This window comes from Sebastes fasciatus, chromosome 13 (genome assembly GCF_043250625.1).
Source record: "Sebastes fasciatus isolate fSebFas1 chromosome 13, fSebFas1.pri, whole genome shotgun sequence".
Classification (NCBI taxonomy): domain Eukaryota; kingdom Metazoa; phylum Chordata; class Actinopteri; order Perciformes; family Sebastidae; genus Sebastes; species Sebastes fasciatus.
This window is the reverse complement of record NC_133807.1, coordinates 12,268,959-12,285,572: the sequence shown is the minus strand read 5'-3', so window position 1 is coordinate 12,285,572 and position 16,614 is coordinate 12,268,959. Positions and strand designations below refer to the sequence as shown.

Sequence of the window (16,614 nt, the reverse complement as noted above, 5' to 3'; positions counted from 1 at the left end):
AACGTCGACTCAGCTAGTGCTAGTGTTCACATTATTCATAACCTTATTGATTAGCTTACTTTGGTAACCTACTTACCGCTTTTTGCTCGCGGCTGAGTGGCGTTTCCATTTGGAAAAAAAAAACTTGAAAATAACACAGATGGACCCGCACTTTAGATACAGTCTCACACAGCTGTAGACTCTTAGTGTTGTTATAAGTGAAACCATAGTCTGACACGCCTCACCACAACTCTTCCTGTTCACTGTAAAGTGCTTTGAAAATTGTCGTCCCTAAAAAACAAAAACAATGAGCCTTATTAATATTGTATTGCAGACGTACACATTCACTGCATACAACACAGTACATAATGTAAGACTATGTAGCGTTTAATTCGCGTTAAATTAGTCACAACTGACTGATGTTGGGACAAGGAGGAAAAGTGAGACTTATATCTTGGTGAAAAAATAGCTCCCTTCAGTTTCTTGCATATAGACAAGCTGAATTTTGACTTTTGCTCTTGTTCATAAAGTTAATGACCATGTTCTAATCAGTCTACACCCCTCTGTTTGTTTTAATCCATGCTCCCGTCCTCCCCCTGTCTTGCTTTAAAAAAATATTTTTCTTCCTTCACCCTTTCGTTCTCCCCCATCATTGGTTCCCAAAGATCATAGCTCTGATTTGCAGCACAACCCTCAGTAGAAAGATCCGTCAGTCCGCCTCATCCGCTCAGTACATCATCCTGACTCACGCCACATCTGTCCTGGCTAACCCTCAACAATCCCAGCATGAATTGGCCTCCACCTCCTACTCCCACCCTTACCAGGATCCGGTTCTCTTCACCCCTCTCTCTGTGACCAGCATCCCTGTGGCTCAGGCTTAGTGCGCTCTTGTATGTTTTTACTCTCACCGTCATGCTGTCTTGATTTTATTCCATTACGCTCTGGCATAGACAATACACATTTTATATATTTTTATTAGGGCTGTCAATCAATTAAAATATTTAATCATGATTAATCGCATGATTGTCCATGATTAATCGCACATTTTTTATCTGTTCAAAATGGATCTTAAAAGGGAGATTTGTCAACATGGGAGTGGGCAAATATGCTTGCTTTATGCAAATATGCTTAATATTTATAATTGGAAATCAATTCAATATTGTTCAGAAACCCTCACAGGTACTAATAAAAATAAAAATATGCTCAAATCATCTTCACTCTAGCTTTAAAACTGAGCCCGCTACAACCTAAAGATAACAAGTTGCTTTAATGCCTTAAAGAAATTAGTGGCGTTAAAACAAATTTGCGTTATCACGTTAGGTTTGACAGCCCTAATATTTAATCCATTCTCTTCTCTGCATGGCTACTGCAGGTGTCTCCCTTTTAAAAAGGAAAAATCCATCCTGAAACACATCACACATTTTTTATCTGTTCAAAATGTACCTTAAAGGGAGATTTGTCAAGTATTTAATACTCTTATCAACATGGGAGGGGGCAAAGATGCTGCTTTATGCGAAAGTATATATTTTTTATTGGAAATCACTTAACACAAAACAATGATATATTGTCCAGAAACCATCACAGGTACTGCATTTAGCATATAAAATATGCTCAAATCATAACATGGCAAACTGCAGCCCAACAGACAACAGCTGTCAGTGTGTCAGTGTGCTGACTTGACTATGACTTGCCCCAAACTGCATGTGATTATCATAAAGTGGGCATGTCTGTAAAGGAGAGACTCGTGGGTACCCATGAACCCATTTTCATTCACATATCTTGAGGTCAAGGTCAAGTTTGGAGCGTTATTTAGCCTCATTCGCAACAAGCTAGTATGACATGGTTGGTACCAATAGATTCATTAAGTTTTGTAGTTCCACATGATACCAGTATCTTCACTGTAGATTTAAAACTGAGCCCGCTAAAACCTAACAATTACAAGTTGCGTTAAAGAAATTAGTGGCATAAAACAAATTTGCGTTAGCGCCTTATTTTTGCGTTAACAGCCCTAATCTGTATATCTACAGTTAAAGAATACAAATCCAGGGTTGGATTTTTCCTTCAAGTGTCTACTTATTCCTCATTGAACCTTTTGGCTTTCTTTTTTAATTCCACACAAGCCTCTCTTTGCATAGCTGCATGCAAATTGAAATCATTGGCTGGTACCTCTCTCACACCATCTCATTCAGTGGCTGGTTTAATCCTAGAGGTGATAAGGAGCAGGAAGCAGGCTTTTTGTCCCAACCCTGCTCTTTACCTCCCCTACTCCTGTGTCTGCATGACAGATCATTGCCCTGGTCTGCACCATTATCCTCCTGCAACAGACCAAGAGAAACCAGCAGGAGGTCACTGCGTACTATTCCAATGTGTACTAACAAGAGGATTCAACCGTTAACCTCCTCTGCCTCATCGACGACAAAGACCATCGCTGGAATTCAGGCTCAACCAGCAAATAAACGTTTACAGATTTGTCTATATGTGAACTACTGATCACACTAGTTTTACAACTGAACTAGAATTTTATTTTATATCCTAAAACATCACACTGTACTAATAATTCAACCCATTGTGAGCAGCATTCATATTTTTTTGTGACTTTTTTTTCGTAAATAGTCTTGCAGTAACTCTTGGTGAAATGGATGTTGCTTTATAATTAGCTATTATTCATCTAGCTAGAAACAGTCACAGCTAGACAGCAAGTGCGTTCTGGCCTGACGGGCCTCTACATCATTGTGGGCATACGATAAGTAATCTGACACATCCGGTTATTAACAAACTGTTAGGAAGAGAATGGGCGACTTTTTGTTTAAATTTAACTTCCATGTGTCTGTTACACATTTCAGCAGTTATGTTAATAAGCAGTGTTTTGTACCATAATGACATTGCTGCTTAAGTGTTATGCTTTTGTCTGTTGCCACATGTGGAAGAGTTAAATACTCACTGAGCCAGTGGCAAATATCACGGTTTTTAATTAATATAAATGCAAAAGGGATCTTTAAAAATCTTTAAATCATTGAAGCCATTTCAAGTGTTCATTTAAGGTTAGGTCACATGATCGTGTTGACGCCTTGAAATGAGAGCTTTACTTTACCATCACTTTCTCCTTATTGTTACATAATTTTTATGCTAGAGGTGCAATGTTACGCCAGTCATTTTTCCTTTGCTATAGTTTTGCAAAAGTTGCATTCCACTTTATTTCTTCTGTTCATGTTTGTGCACCCAGAGGGCCACGGGTCAGAAAGTAAAGTCAAGGACCTTCTCGAGTGTGACAGAAATATTCTGTAGTCATCAGGTACTGTTTGAGGCTGTTAAACCGACTGTATAAACATTTAAAGTGGCTGTTTAGAGCTGTGAAGTGCTGCCTTCCTGTAAACGCTGGTCTGATACAGACAAGCACACTAACATTAAAGGATAACTTCGGTATTTTTCAACCTGGACCCTATTTTCCCATGTTTTTGTGTTATGGAAAGGACCCTACAGAGATATAAATCGTTTTTCTTACCTTTCGCTTGAAAGAAGTCTCGGAGAAGCCTTACTCTGAAATCTCACGTTGCATCCACATTGTAGAAATCATCTAAATATTCAGCCAGGACATTGAAAACCCTTTAGATAAGCTACGCTTTCTATAGTCCAACACAACAAACTCTGACAACAACTGTGTCCCTCCTACTCTCTCACTTACGTTTCCACCATTGTCTTCACATGACAATGACAAACGGAAAGCAATAGGTAAAAAAACAAAAACATTTAATTTCTCTATATGGTCCTTTCCATATTGTTATCAGACATTTAAAATAACAATCTGAGCCCGTCGGTGGCAAAAACAAGCACTTTTAGTGGACGTAAATGACGGTGCCAGATTGCCCCAATAGGATTACATTACAGCTTGAATAGCAGCTCCCAGTTACAGCACTCTCCTTCAATAATGGACCAATTTAAAAAAAGTGTTGTCTCCGTTAGTCACTTAGACACAATTACATAAAGAAATAGGGTCCAGTTTGAAAAATACCAAAGTTCCCCTTTGACATTATAGTTAATCTTTTTCATTCCCTCATGTGAAAAGCTTCATGCCAATATCTTCTGTGACCAAATAGAAGTGTATTAAGTGTCCTTTATAGAAAGGAGACAGCAGAATTGCTTGTGTTTTCTTTCTCTGTACTACCAACTATTGCATTGCACTATTGTTTTTACGTTCACAAGTTTTTAAATAAATGTTCCATAGAGGGATTTTCCCCTCCTCTTCACTAAAGACTTGTGATTTGGTTATTTCCATGAAACAAAACAAGAGTGCAGTTGTGTTAAGTGTTTATTTCATTGCTCACACGTCACTGTTGGGACCTATGAGGAGAAAAACAGTTGTGAGTCCTCGAGACTGACTGAGCCCGTTGCTAGCAGACCATGTTGTTTGTAAAGCTCTTTGGAATTAATTATGCAATACAAAGTGAAATATAATGACTTAATTGGGTAATGGGAAGGAAAACTGTAGCCACAATACATTTAGTACATTCAAAAGGAACCCATCTGTGCAGCTTTTGTGTAGTAAATGCTCAGTGAATCAGATTAATTGTGGAAGGGACAAAATCTTTGTTTAGTCAGACCTTTCAAGTGTGGAACCCACACGTCTTCAAATTATAATGAATGTATTTCTAATTAAGAACCTTGTTTCTCCTGTGTGTTTTCACTGTGTGAAACTTACTGTTGATGCAGCCGACAGTGCAGTCACCATCTGCAGCAGAGCACACCTCTGTCAAGCACAAGAAGTAGATCTGAGGGGAGGAAAAAAATTAAATGGTTTTACAACATAATAGTTACAGTAATCCTCGTCTCCACCATTAAAGATGGTCTTTATTTTAACAGCCACATTATAAGTCACTCCCAAGACAACAATAGATGTTTACTTGTATGAGGAAGGTTGGTAAGTGGGAGGTACCTCTGGGTCCTCCAGGTGAGCGTGTCCTCCTTCAGCCATGTGGGAGGGACTTTCTGCGGGCAGAGACAGGAAGCCAGAGATCACGATCCTCCGGATGTGGTGGGGGTCAGGGTTTGGGGAAGGAAGTAGCTGTGAATCACCCGGGCTGGGACAGCTGAACGACACACAGTGGAGAAAGCACAGTTACAACTGAAAATCTCTACAAAAAGAAACGTGCAAAAAGCAGAATTTACTCCTTTGGATTTACTGCTGCAATAACTTACACCCTGGCTCTAGAGAAGAGGCCATGAGATTTTTAAATCAAAAGGAGTATGAGCAGAGATGTAACCCGTCATTTTGATCATCTGCCAATTAGATTTCATTACATTTCTCCAGAACATTAGGATTGATCCATCCACCATTAATGCCCCCGGTACACTTTGGAGATGTTTTGGCACAATGAAAGAGTTTATAGGGGAAATGCTGACTTGACTATGGTGATGAATAAAAAGGGAGTTACCAAATTCTTTATGAATCATCTCCTCAGGATCGTAAATGCCAAATGTCATGGCAATGTGGCCAATAGATGTCAAAAATCAGGTTTACACCCAGCGTCTGTCAGATCAGGCCATTATCACATTGATACTGTGTAGTCTGATCCTGGGATTAGGCCCATTATTAGAGGGACAACAATCATTTCCATAATTTTCTGCCAACTGCTCAGATTTCATCTAAATTCATTGAAAATTCAAACTATATTGGTAAATGAAGGACAATAGATTATAGTATACTGACATGGCCTGTTGACTCCTGCAGCTGCATGTGAAATTCAAACAGTCACATTATACGACATACTGTATGGATAAAGTTAAAAGCTTGGTGTAGTGCAATAACACACTCACTCAACGATGCAAAGTATTAACGCTACATATTTAACCAGCCAAAGGGGATAAACTAATTGGTTGGTTGTTCTTAAAACTTATTTGCAACTATAATGCAACATTCAGGGGGACTCAGCACAGACTATTAATAATAATAATAACAACAACAACACAAAGTCAACTACTGAGTACAACTTGCTATAATCGTTTCATGGGATTATGTCAAATCATTATCTTGTTTAGTCTGTGTTTAACGCTCACGATTGAAACTGCCAAGACTGATCACAATACAAACAATTCAATTCATGTCTGTATGACATACCCGTCATAGACGAGCATCCAGCTGGGGTCCGGAGCTTGAGTGTAAGCCAGGCAGGAGTGAACCAACAGCACCAGGCCGGGCTCTGGGGGGTCCAGCAGGCTCAGCTCCACATAAACTAGTCTGCCTCGCATGAGGCTGAGAGGCAGGTGAGGCTCAGGGTGGAAGCTGGTGAAGGACTCGTCTACGAGTTAAAGAATATTCTAACGTTAATAAAATGTTGTTGCTCAGACATCAACTTGCTGATTTTGAACACCAGATGAAAATGTCCAAAGGTATGATGTGCTATTTAAAGAGAATACAGAGAAGACAATCACCTGTGGCAATTCTCAGTTGCACAGCGATGGTGGCCTGTGTAGACTGAACGGGAGGTGGTGGAGGTCGATCCATCACATGGAGCCTCACTTCACCTGGAGAACCTGGAGAGGAACTACACTCCACCATCAACCTGTGGATCAACACAGGCAGCTGACGCACGGAAGATAGTGGGTCATAGAAACAAATCTAACAACAGAGTGGATGCAGAGTGTGTCAACATCTCAAACTAAGCTGAGCATCTTTGACAGTTATATTTCATATGTCATATGGCTATGTGCCACATCTTGTTCATTTGAAACAATGATTATCATTTATCCATTAATGTTGCAGCTCTGTGTTTTTTTGCGAGCAGCTGCTTTGAATGATTGCTGCTGTATTTCCTCAGATCAAATCAGACAATGCTTATTTGTGCCTTCCACCTCCCATCAAACACATCTACAGCTCTGTAATCTAATTACTTTAGTAACCTTGTGTGTAGGTAGTTGACACTTTGAGATTGTGAAGCTGTGATTTCAGGGTAACTGCATGCATCTGTAAATACCTGTAGCATTTGAGGTACCATATATTATATGGATGGGTTTTTTGTGTAATTTAATTTCCTTCCATTTTCTGTTAGGTTTCATGCATTTGACTGATTGCATTTCGATGTTTAACACACCAGCAGAGTACAATCTGTACATGATTTGTGGAAGTCCTTGGCCGAGGAATTCATTCTAGTGTGTTCTGGGTGAGAAAAGAAATTTGATCTAAAACAGTGGTTCCCAACCTTTTTCTCTTCTCTATCATTGAATAAACTGACGACCCCCGACTAAAAGAAACATTTCAGTGATCTAAAACAATGGAATAAACAGCTTTAACCCTCCTGTTGTCTTCCCGTCGACCATGCAACTTTTGGTCTGGTTTGACTGTTTTTAAAGCATACATTATAAATTATCACCCAATTCTGTATTACACCTTTTTGGCCAACTTCATTCCAACTCATTACCACAAGTTTTACACTTTTTTTTGGAATTCATGGTCAATAAACCTCATTTATATGAAATTAAACCTCATTTTTTAGCAAAAAATGCAGAAATTATGAATTATTTAGATTATACTCAAAATTGGAGGAATAATGTAGATGGATTATCAGACCGGTGAATGTCAACGTTTAGTCAGAATATTACAAATATTATAACATAAAAAAAATGTTTAATGACAGTGACAGTTTCCAAAGACCATAAGGGAACCATCCATGTAATTTGGGGGAAATTAGGTGAAAGACATTCATATTTATGATATAATGAAGTTTGAAAAAGTCTCAAAATTGACCCGAAGACAACAGAAGGGTTAAAGCAGTAGTAATAGTTTGGGCCACAAAGCCAACAGCAGGAAAAATGTCAGCCTGTAAAAGACAATCAAAAATGATCAATATGGTAAAAAAGAAAAAATCAAAACAGAGCTCAGAGCTGAGCCAACCAAAGGCCTGCCTCTAGTACAATGTTTGCAATGCATATGTTTGACTTAATAATTGAACGAGAGAGAAAAACAATTTCCCAAACAATAAAGGGTCTCAACAGGTGCCCTTTTAAAATAAAGTTAATATATTACTCTGAATGTTTATATAAAAAAGTTAATTTCAAGTTTCCCTTCGACAGTAATGCCATACCTGACAGGAGAGTTCTCAAGCACAGAACTGTGGTCTTGTTGAAGAGAGTGGACACCATGGACTTCCAACAGATGAACCACTGTCTGACCAAACACCTAACAAGGATGATATGATATTGGAAAAATTATTTCCATCGTTTCACAAAGCAACAATGTGATGCATGTCTCTCCCGTCAACTGCAAGTGATCAGAAGTGAGATCAGCCAAAGCCTCATCACTCTATTTAGCCACATGAAAGTTGAATAACTGTAGTATACATAGAAGTGTTCCTTACATATCTGTTTACTCCACAGCCCTCCAGGGGGACAGAGTAGATGTCAGGGTCAGAGGTCAGCTTCTGCAGCATGCAGGACACATTACTGAGCTCAAAGGGATGAGCAGGGGGGGCCACTGTGGGCTCCAGCACAGAGTCTGGCACCGCGAAGATTAAATGCTGTCCCTTTGTACAGTCTGTTGGCACACACACACACACAAAAGTCATTCCTGAGCTGCACTGTTTTGATCTTGACAATAAAAAAACAAAACACACTGATTAAAACCAAGCATAAATATTCAAGCATAAGCAAAAATAAATTTTTTGAATGGAGTGGTTTGGGCATGGGCTTCTACCCTGGAAACCCACACATCATCACATATCAATCATCCAATTTACAGATTTTCTTCATTGTCAATTCATTTGTCAGGCGTGTGTTGACAGGATCGGTTTTTGGGAGAGACTCACCCTTCACAGAATACGAGCAGCAGCCCAAAGAGTCTAAATCTGACACGAGGCCAAGGCCACAGGGCGAGGCAGAGGGAGTGGACGAGTTGGCCTTGAGGTGATCTGAGCGCACAGAGTAAACAAAGAGAGGAGAGACAGTTACACTTGAATGCTTCTATTCAGCCACATGAGAGATGACAGGTTCATAAAGTCAGAATTGGTTTTGGTGTCTAGTTACAGCCAGGACCAGATGCTAGACCTTTAGCCAGGACTGAATAAGGTTCTGCCCCCTTGTGGTCATCTGAAGTCAAACTTATACAAAGGCAACACAAGATTTTATAGCTGCTCGGATTTCTCTGTCACCTTTCATTTCAGTATCGAGCCTCTCTTCTGCTTCTTCTCCACCAGGACGCCCATGGGGATCATATGGATGTTGCTGAGTGATATAATGGGAATTGAGGCTGTGAAAGGAACTGTGCAATAGCGGAGGGATGCTGGGATATCCTTCCTCAGCAGCGTGAACCATCCAATCCATCCCACGGTCGTCTGATTTTGATGCTCTTTCAGAGTTCATACTGCCTGCAGGATGTACATCCTGTTTGTGCGCCGACACTTCAGGCTGGTAGTACAGGTGGTAATAGTAGTAGTAAGGATGTAGGGGGCCATTGTGAGCATCATACATTGGCTTTGTGGGTGGAGTAGTGGTTTGATGTTTGCGATAGGGCGGATGCCGTGGTGGTGGTGGGGAGGAAGATGCATGCGGCAGAGGGTCTAAAGCTTCTTTGGATGAGGTTGGAGACACATGATTGTCAGCGCTGAGTAAACTCTCAGGTCCATAATACATCTGATAGTAGTGATAATACGGGTGGTGGTAGTGTGGGTAAGGAGGGAGATTGTGGTTGGGTGGTGGATTGGGGAGAGAGGTTTGTTCAGGAGGAGGAGCTGCAGCAGGATCTGGTCCAGGAGGGTGAGTAGGGGGGAGGGGAGTCTCAGGGGCAGAGCGTCTCTCTTTGTCATCCAGCTCTGCTTTTACATCATCATCAAAAAGTGGATGTTTGATCCCTTCTGGGCTGGTTTTTTGAAAGTCAATCATTTCATCTGAGTTTTGTGAATCAGTGTAAGGATTTACATTGTATTTGTCATGAACTTGTGATGAGTGAGGACGTGGACGAACAAAGATGCTTGACTTTGTGTTTTGATCATCAGACAAATTTCTTTCTGCAGCCGTGTCGGTACTGAGAGGAGCCAGTCGCTTGGTCTCGCCCCTAGCAATATGTGGAAAGTAATAGGAGTAGTGGTACGGATAGGGCTGTGGAGGATGAGGTGTATAATGTGCGGAGGTTTTGGGAGGACTTGTCGGAAGGGTGTAAGGATGAGAGGCAGCCTCAGGCGTAGGCTGAAGGAACTGGTGTGAGTTAACTCTGCGGAGAGCCTCAGACTGCTGCACGCTGGGGGGCAACACTACATATTCAGGGTGATGAGGATTAGTTAAAGACAGTTCTCTAGGAAGCTCAGAACCTGGATCAGGGTCTTGAGGTGGGCCAGGAAGAGGGATTTTAGGGTGATGGTAGTAGTGATAGTATGGATTGAAGGCGTGGCTCGGGGGCTGGAGACGAGGTGGTTCAACTTGACTCAGTAAGCCTGTATCTGAGGGGGGAGGATGTGCAGCACTGGGCATCTCAGAGACAACTAAGACGGGAGGTTCTTGCAGATCTGGATCCACCCGACCTGAATCCTCCGCATCGTCCGTAGAAGACAGCGAACTGTGGAAATGTTTATAAGACTCCCTGACAGGATTCTGGTCGGGGTAGTAGTCCTGAGAGTCTCGCTGGGAATCAACAGGAGAGAGAGGCTGTGGGCCAGATGTAGGATCAGGAGTCAAGGGTGAGGGAGTAGGAGGGTTATACGCATCATGTCCATCAGGACTGGGATACTTGTGGTGATATGTAGGGTGGGGATAGTAAGGCGGGGCCAGGTAGAAAGGTGGAGCCCATGGTAAAGGTACATGCTCAGCTGGCCCTCTGGTTAGATGCTGAGGGCTGTTGACCAGAGGCTGATGGGTGAGTGGGACTTCTTCAGGACAGGCCAGCGTGAACGTCTTCTCTCCCATCTGAAGAGAAAGGGTGTATTTTCCATCCTGAAAAAAAGATGAGGTTTTCTGTGTGAGACTGTGTAGAAAATAATCACATTTAGGACTGGATAATAAATGTCTCAACTCAGTTTTTATGTGAATGTGATTTAATGTGTCCTGTCTGGATGTGATATGTTGTGTTGTAATGTATCCTTTTTAATAGCACTTTTTGCGCATGCAAACCAAAGACTAAATTCTGCCTTTTGTACGCAAAAAGCAGAGTTTTCTATTCTATTCTAAGTAGATGCAGTAACAACTGTAATATTTTGTGGCATTTTTAGATGCCAGTCATATGACAGAGCGTATTTAGTCATTCAAGATAACAATTACAGCAATTTTATATTATATATATATATATATATATATAGTTTTTTTTAATATTTCCTCAGAAGTTGTACTTTGTTCACTCATCCATCAACATGTTTTTAAATTTTACATAAATATAAACAAGATTTTTATGCCTCCATACCGGCAACAGCTGTGGCCGGAGGTATTATATTTTCGGCTTGTCCATCTCTATGTACATCTCAACGTAATATCTGAGGAGTGCCTTGAGGGAATTTCTTCAAATTTAGCAAAAAAGTCCACATGGACTCAAGTATTAACAGATTCGATTTAAGTGGTCAAAGTCCAGGGTCACTGTGACCTCACAAAACATGCTTCTGGCCATAACTCAAGAATTCATATGCTAATTATGAAAATTTCACACAAATGTTTAACAGGATAAGATGATGAAGTGATGTCATTTTGGACAGACATGGATGTAAACTGCATCTTGACAGTTAGTGAACCACAAGGTGGTAATTCTAGTGCGATATCATGTGACATCAGTCACAGACTTTTGGCATTACCATTCACTGTGAAGTAGTTGCTGATTGAGTCGTTAGTATTAACTTATATAAACTCCTCAACTTCCTACAGATATTAGGATAAATGTGCTATTGGGACATAAAAAAAGACACTTTGTGCTCTTCCACATACTGGAAATGTAATTTCAATGTGTCATGAATAGTGACTTTTCTGAAACTCACTTTTACTGTGACGCCACACGCAATGAATGGAGCAGTGATAACCATCTCAGCATCCTGTCTGTCCAGTGTGTAGCCACATTGCTCAGCTAACACCACCAGAGGGGTCCATTCTCCTCTGACTGTAGTGAAAAGGGAAAAAAAAATAGTCGTATGTATTTGAAAAATTGTGGAAAACCACAGAGTGAACTGAGTGCTAATAGAATGAAAAAGGAAATTTGGTTTGTGTTTACCTTTTACCCTCAGCTCCTCTGTAGCGTAGAGTCCCTGCACTTTGACGGTCATACCATACAGAGAGCAGCAGAGAGAGAAAGGGCCCAAGGCCTGAGGATGGATCTGAGAAGCTGGACAGGACATCTTGACTGGAGTCCCCCTCCACAGCAGAGGCAACACGTAACGGTCATCCTGAACATGTTTTAAACAGCATGCTTTTATACCTTTTACTGCTTTTGGCTAAAACATTCCACATCCACTAGAGAAGACATGTCTATAATCAAGAAACAAACTTTTCCTCACTACATAAACATTAAAAACATGAGTCAACAATCCATGAAAGTCCCGAACTATCCTGTCAAGATGACATCACAGTGTAAGAGTCATTTCAGTTGTAATATATGATTCATCTCAACCCTGTTACTAAAAAGATATTGTGTTTGGTGCAAGGGAACGGTCATTCTCAGTGTAAAGACTATGATCAACAGAAAGGCTACAGTGGGATTAGTAGTGGGACGCTCCAACCTTGCAAACGAGGAAAAACTGGCACTGGTCATTTTCAAAGTGGTCCCTTGACCTCTGACCTCCAGATATGTGAATGAAAATGGGTTCTATGGGTACCCACGAGTCTCCCCTTTACAGACATGCCCACTTTATGATAATCACATGCAGTTTGGGGCAAGTCATAGTCAAGTCAGCACACTGACAGCTGTTGTCTGTTGGGCTGCAGTTTGCCATGTTACGATTTGAGCATATTGTTTATGCTAAATGCAGTACCTGTGAGGGTTTCTGGACAATATTTGTCATGGTTTATGTTGTTAATTGATTTCCAAGAATAAATATACACAAATATTTGCATAAAGCAAGCATATTTGTCCACTCCCATGTTGATAAGAGTATTAAATACTTGACAAATCTCCCTTTAGGATACATTTTTTGAACGGATAAAAAATGTGCGATTAATCGTGATTAAATATTTTAATCAATTGACAGCCTCATACCTCCTGTGTGACATGACAGGCATCATACTGAACCATTAGACTGAGGTCTCTCCATGTGGTCAGAACAGAGTAGCCACACTGTGGTGGTAGCTGGGACAGGGGCAAAGATGACTCGTTCACTGAGACACAAAAAGACACCAAAACAAAACCTTAAATTTAACTCTGAAGACAAAAAAAGGGAAAATAAATTCATGTCTAAACTCGAGTCAACACCAGCTGCTACTATACAGTGTAGTATATCTCCAAATTCAAGCTATGTATAACAATTCTATCCCAGACATACAGCTGGAATATTAGTAAATGGAGAAGCTGTATCCTCACCTCGGTCCAGCCGTAGTTGTACAGCCCGTCTCCTCCTGACAGTGAGGGTCATGGCATCGTCTCCACACGCCACCACGGGCTGCAGCCTCTGCCAGCTCTCCTCTGAGCCGCTGACCAGCTGACCTCTGGTCCTCTCCTGACCTCGCTGAGCCTGGACTGGTGCACAAAAACAAACAACCTCAGGAGTTCACAATGTAGACACAGTGCCTCCCAGTAAAGGAATCACTGACTGCAATGTTTTTTTCAGATTCAGGAAAAAATATCATATTGAGATTAGAATTTGTAATGAACATGTACAAAAAAACAGTTATACAATCCCTGTAAGTGAAAGAATATGCAAGGATGTTTTGATGAAAGTTTCTACCCTGCATTTAGGGAGGTTCGACATAAAAATTACATATTAAACATACATTAACAGATATCTTTTTGAACCATTATCTCTGTACATTGCATATTCTTTTTATTATTAATACTGTGAACCTTTGCAATTCCCCTAGAACAGGGGTCAGCAACCTGCGGCTTCGGAGCCACATTATGCTCTTCAGCTCCTCTCCAGTGGCTCCCTGTGGGTTTCTAAAAATGGAAATGAATAAATGTTTTTTGTTTACATTTTCATTTTTATTTATCATTGTTGTAGGTCTATGGTACGACAGTACAACGGAGTATTAGGGCCACATTGAGGAAAATAACTAAATCTGAGATTTCGAGAATAAAGTCATAATATTACGAGAATAAAGTCATAGCTTTACAAGAAAAAAAATCGTAATATGAGAATAAAGTCAGAAGTTTACGAGAAAAAAAAGTCGGAATATTATGAGAATAAAGTCATAATATAATAAAGTTGTCATTTTTACATGTTATTTTCTTTTTTTCTTGTAAAGTTATGACTTTTTTCTCGTAATATTATGACTTCATTCTGGAAATCTCAGATTTTTCCCCCCTCAATGTGGCTTTAATACTCCGTAGTACATTTTCTCTTTGGCCCTCACTGCATTAGACTTATATATTATATACTTAGACTATAAACTGTGTTACCTTCATCACAGTGCGCAAATGTTTTGCAGCTCCAGAAAGGAGCCTAAAATGTCTCTTTTGATAGTAAAGGTTGCTGACCCCTGGTCTAGTATATATTCTTGCACATTCCTGCCTAGCTCTCTCTTTTTAAACAGTTGTATTGTACATATTTCTTTATTTTTAAATAGTATTTGTTGTATTTTTATTGTATTATTATTTTTCTATTCTTTGTTTTATGTTTATTGTCTATGCACCAAAGGAAAATTCCTTGCATGTGAAAACCTACTTGGCAATAATAAACAGGTGTTATGTTCTAGTCTGTTCCCCGTTGAATAGTGTTTCCCTCATGTTAGGATTGGTACAGGTTTAGGTAGGGAGGGTACATATATTGACCCGGAAACAATATTGGACACAACACCTGATTCTGAACCTGGAAACTGTGAGCAGACCCCAGCTAGCTGAGCTTACCTGAAACAGCAGCATCTGCTTGGTAGCCCACATTAGTGCGTGTTTCCAGTTGACCAGTAATATAAAACGTCCCTGGGATGATATGCTCAACTCTCCCTTTGCTACAGTCTTCATTTGGCGGGTTAAGTGAAGTATACATCCACTCCCCTTCGTTTGGCTTCGGTTTGTTCCGGTTTTTGTTAGTTGAAGTGGACGCCATTCTGGGTCTGAGTGTCTGTTCAGGCCCTCCAGAGGTCCTTTCAGTCCGTGTCTCACACCAGCTCCCTGAAGGTAAAGTTATAGTTGTGATGGAGTAAATGAGAAGGACACCGACGCAGTATCCTGTTTGTTTCAAATGCATTTCAAATAAGAGTTTATCTCTGTGCACCAACACACTGGCACAGAGGAGGGAACAGTAGCAGACAGTGTTTTAGTAGACTTCCTGCCAACACGCCTGTTCACTAATTGGCCTTAATTGAGCAAGGCGGCGCATGCGCAAAAGGTAGCAGTAGGTTCAAATGTATTAATCAAATTATGAAGTGATTTTAAGTACATTTACTCAAGTAGGCCTATTGAAATTTTTAATATTTACATTTCTGCTACTTTACACTTCTATTCCTCCACTACAGAGGGAAATATTAAACGTTTTACTCCACTACATTTATCTGGCAGATGTAGTTCCTACTAGTGCTGCCAGTCGATTCAAATATTTAATCGCATGATTGTGCATATAGTTAATCACAAATTAATTTTTGTATCTGTTCGAAATGTACCTTAAAGGGAGATTTGTCCAGTATTTTTTTTTTTCTTTCAATATTATATTTATTGTATTTTTGTTCATTTTGAAACAACAGAACAAACATTCACAAACGTCCCCAATAATAACATTCCCGGTACAAAGAAACTTAATAAACCTTATATTAATATAAAATAAGCCAGCATAGATACAGGAAAAACATATTATTTACAAAAAATAGATATATGAGTAAAAAGAATATACACAAGTAAAAGAAATACAATTTAAAACAATAAAATAAAATAAAATCGATTTATATATATACTGTATACATATATACATACATACACATATACGCACTATTTGTCCAGCATTTAATACTCTTATCAACATGGGAGTGGGCCAATATGCTGCTTTATGCAAATGTATGTACTGTATATATTTATATATTTATTATTGGAAATCAATTAACAACACAAAACAATGACAAATATTGTCCAGAAACCCCCACAGGTACTGCATGTGAATGTCATAAAGTGGGCATGTCTGTAAAGGGGAGACTCGTGGGTACCCATAGAACCCATTTTCATTCACATATCTTGAGGTCAGAGGTCAAGGGACCCCTTTGAAAATGGCCATGCCAGTTTTTCCTCGCCAAAATTTAGTTTCCTCTTTTGCGACTAGTATGACAAGGTTTTTAGATTTTAGAGAAAAACTCCCCCCAAAAAAAACATAGTGCATTGTTAAAGATTAAACAAGTGATTCCTTACCTGTGACTCCTCACAAAACAACATTGTCTGGTTGGCTTGTCTTGTTTCAGATGTCCGTGAGCAGCAGATCCTCTAAAGACAGATTTACCCTCTAAACGTCAGAGGGCCTTATTTAAATAGCTTCCAAAATTATACAAAGTTTAACAAAAAAAAAAAAGCAAAGATAACAATAAAGTAAAAACAAAACAAAGAATATAGAT

The 16,614-nt window shown here is 39.9% G+C and overlaps 2 protein-coding genes across 4 annotated transcripts in view; one reads left to right on the top strand and one right to left on the bottom strand.

Moving 5' to 3' along the window:
- Positions 1-4,228, top strand: part of cd9r (CD9 molecule related) — a 122,585-nt gene extending 118,357 nt beyond the window's left edge. The window contains exons 9-10 of one of the 3 annotated variants that reach the window (XM_074655533.1): positions 645-869; positions 2,265-4,228. In XM_074655533.1, coding sequence (XP_074511634.1) covers positions 645-860 — 216 coding nt within the window. In that variant the 3' untranslated portion in view covers positions 861-869; positions 2,265-4,228. Of the gene's footprint in view, positions 1-644 lie in introns of all 3 variants that reach the window. The other 2 variants (XM_074655534.1, XM_074655532.1) reach the window with 2 other exon arrangements.
- Positions 4,229-4,267: 39 nt separating this feature from the next.
- Positions 4,268-15,366, bottom strand: LOC141780341 (uncharacterized). The gene is made up of 14 exons (XM_074655519.1): positions 14,930-15,366; positions 13,448-13,603; positions 13,127-13,245; positions 12,146-12,317; positions 11,916-12,034; positions 9,117-10,890; positions 8,775-8,876; positions 8,328-8,503; positions 8,055-8,149; positions 6,406-6,536; positions 6,092-6,272; positions 4,910-5,063; positions 4,676-4,745; positions 4,268-4,317 (listed from the first exon to the last, which is right to left on the bottom strand). Exons 1-14 carry the CDS (start codon positions 15,267-15,269, stop codon positions 4,298-4,300), a joined length of 3,609 nt encoding a protein of 1,202 aa, XP_074511620.1. The 5' UTR covers positions 15,270-15,366; the 3' UTR covers positions 4,268-4,297.
- Positions 15,367-16,614: the final 1,248 nt, after the last annotated feature.

Bases quoted from the DNA above. Each gene is read 5' to 3' on its own strand.
- LOC141780341 (XM_074655519.1), bottom strand. From the start codon at position 15,269: ATGCATTTGAAACAAACAGGATACTGCGTCGGTGTCCTTCTCATTTAC. The intron at 8,150-8,327 runs GTAAGGAACACT...CATCCTTGTTAG, and splicing joins GCTGTGGAGTAAACAGATAT to GTGTTTGGTCAGACAGTGGT. The intron at 4,746-4,909 runs GTACCTCCCACT...TCCTCCCCTCAG, and splicing joins CTCACCTGGAGGACCCAGAG to ATCTACTTCTTGTGCTTGAC.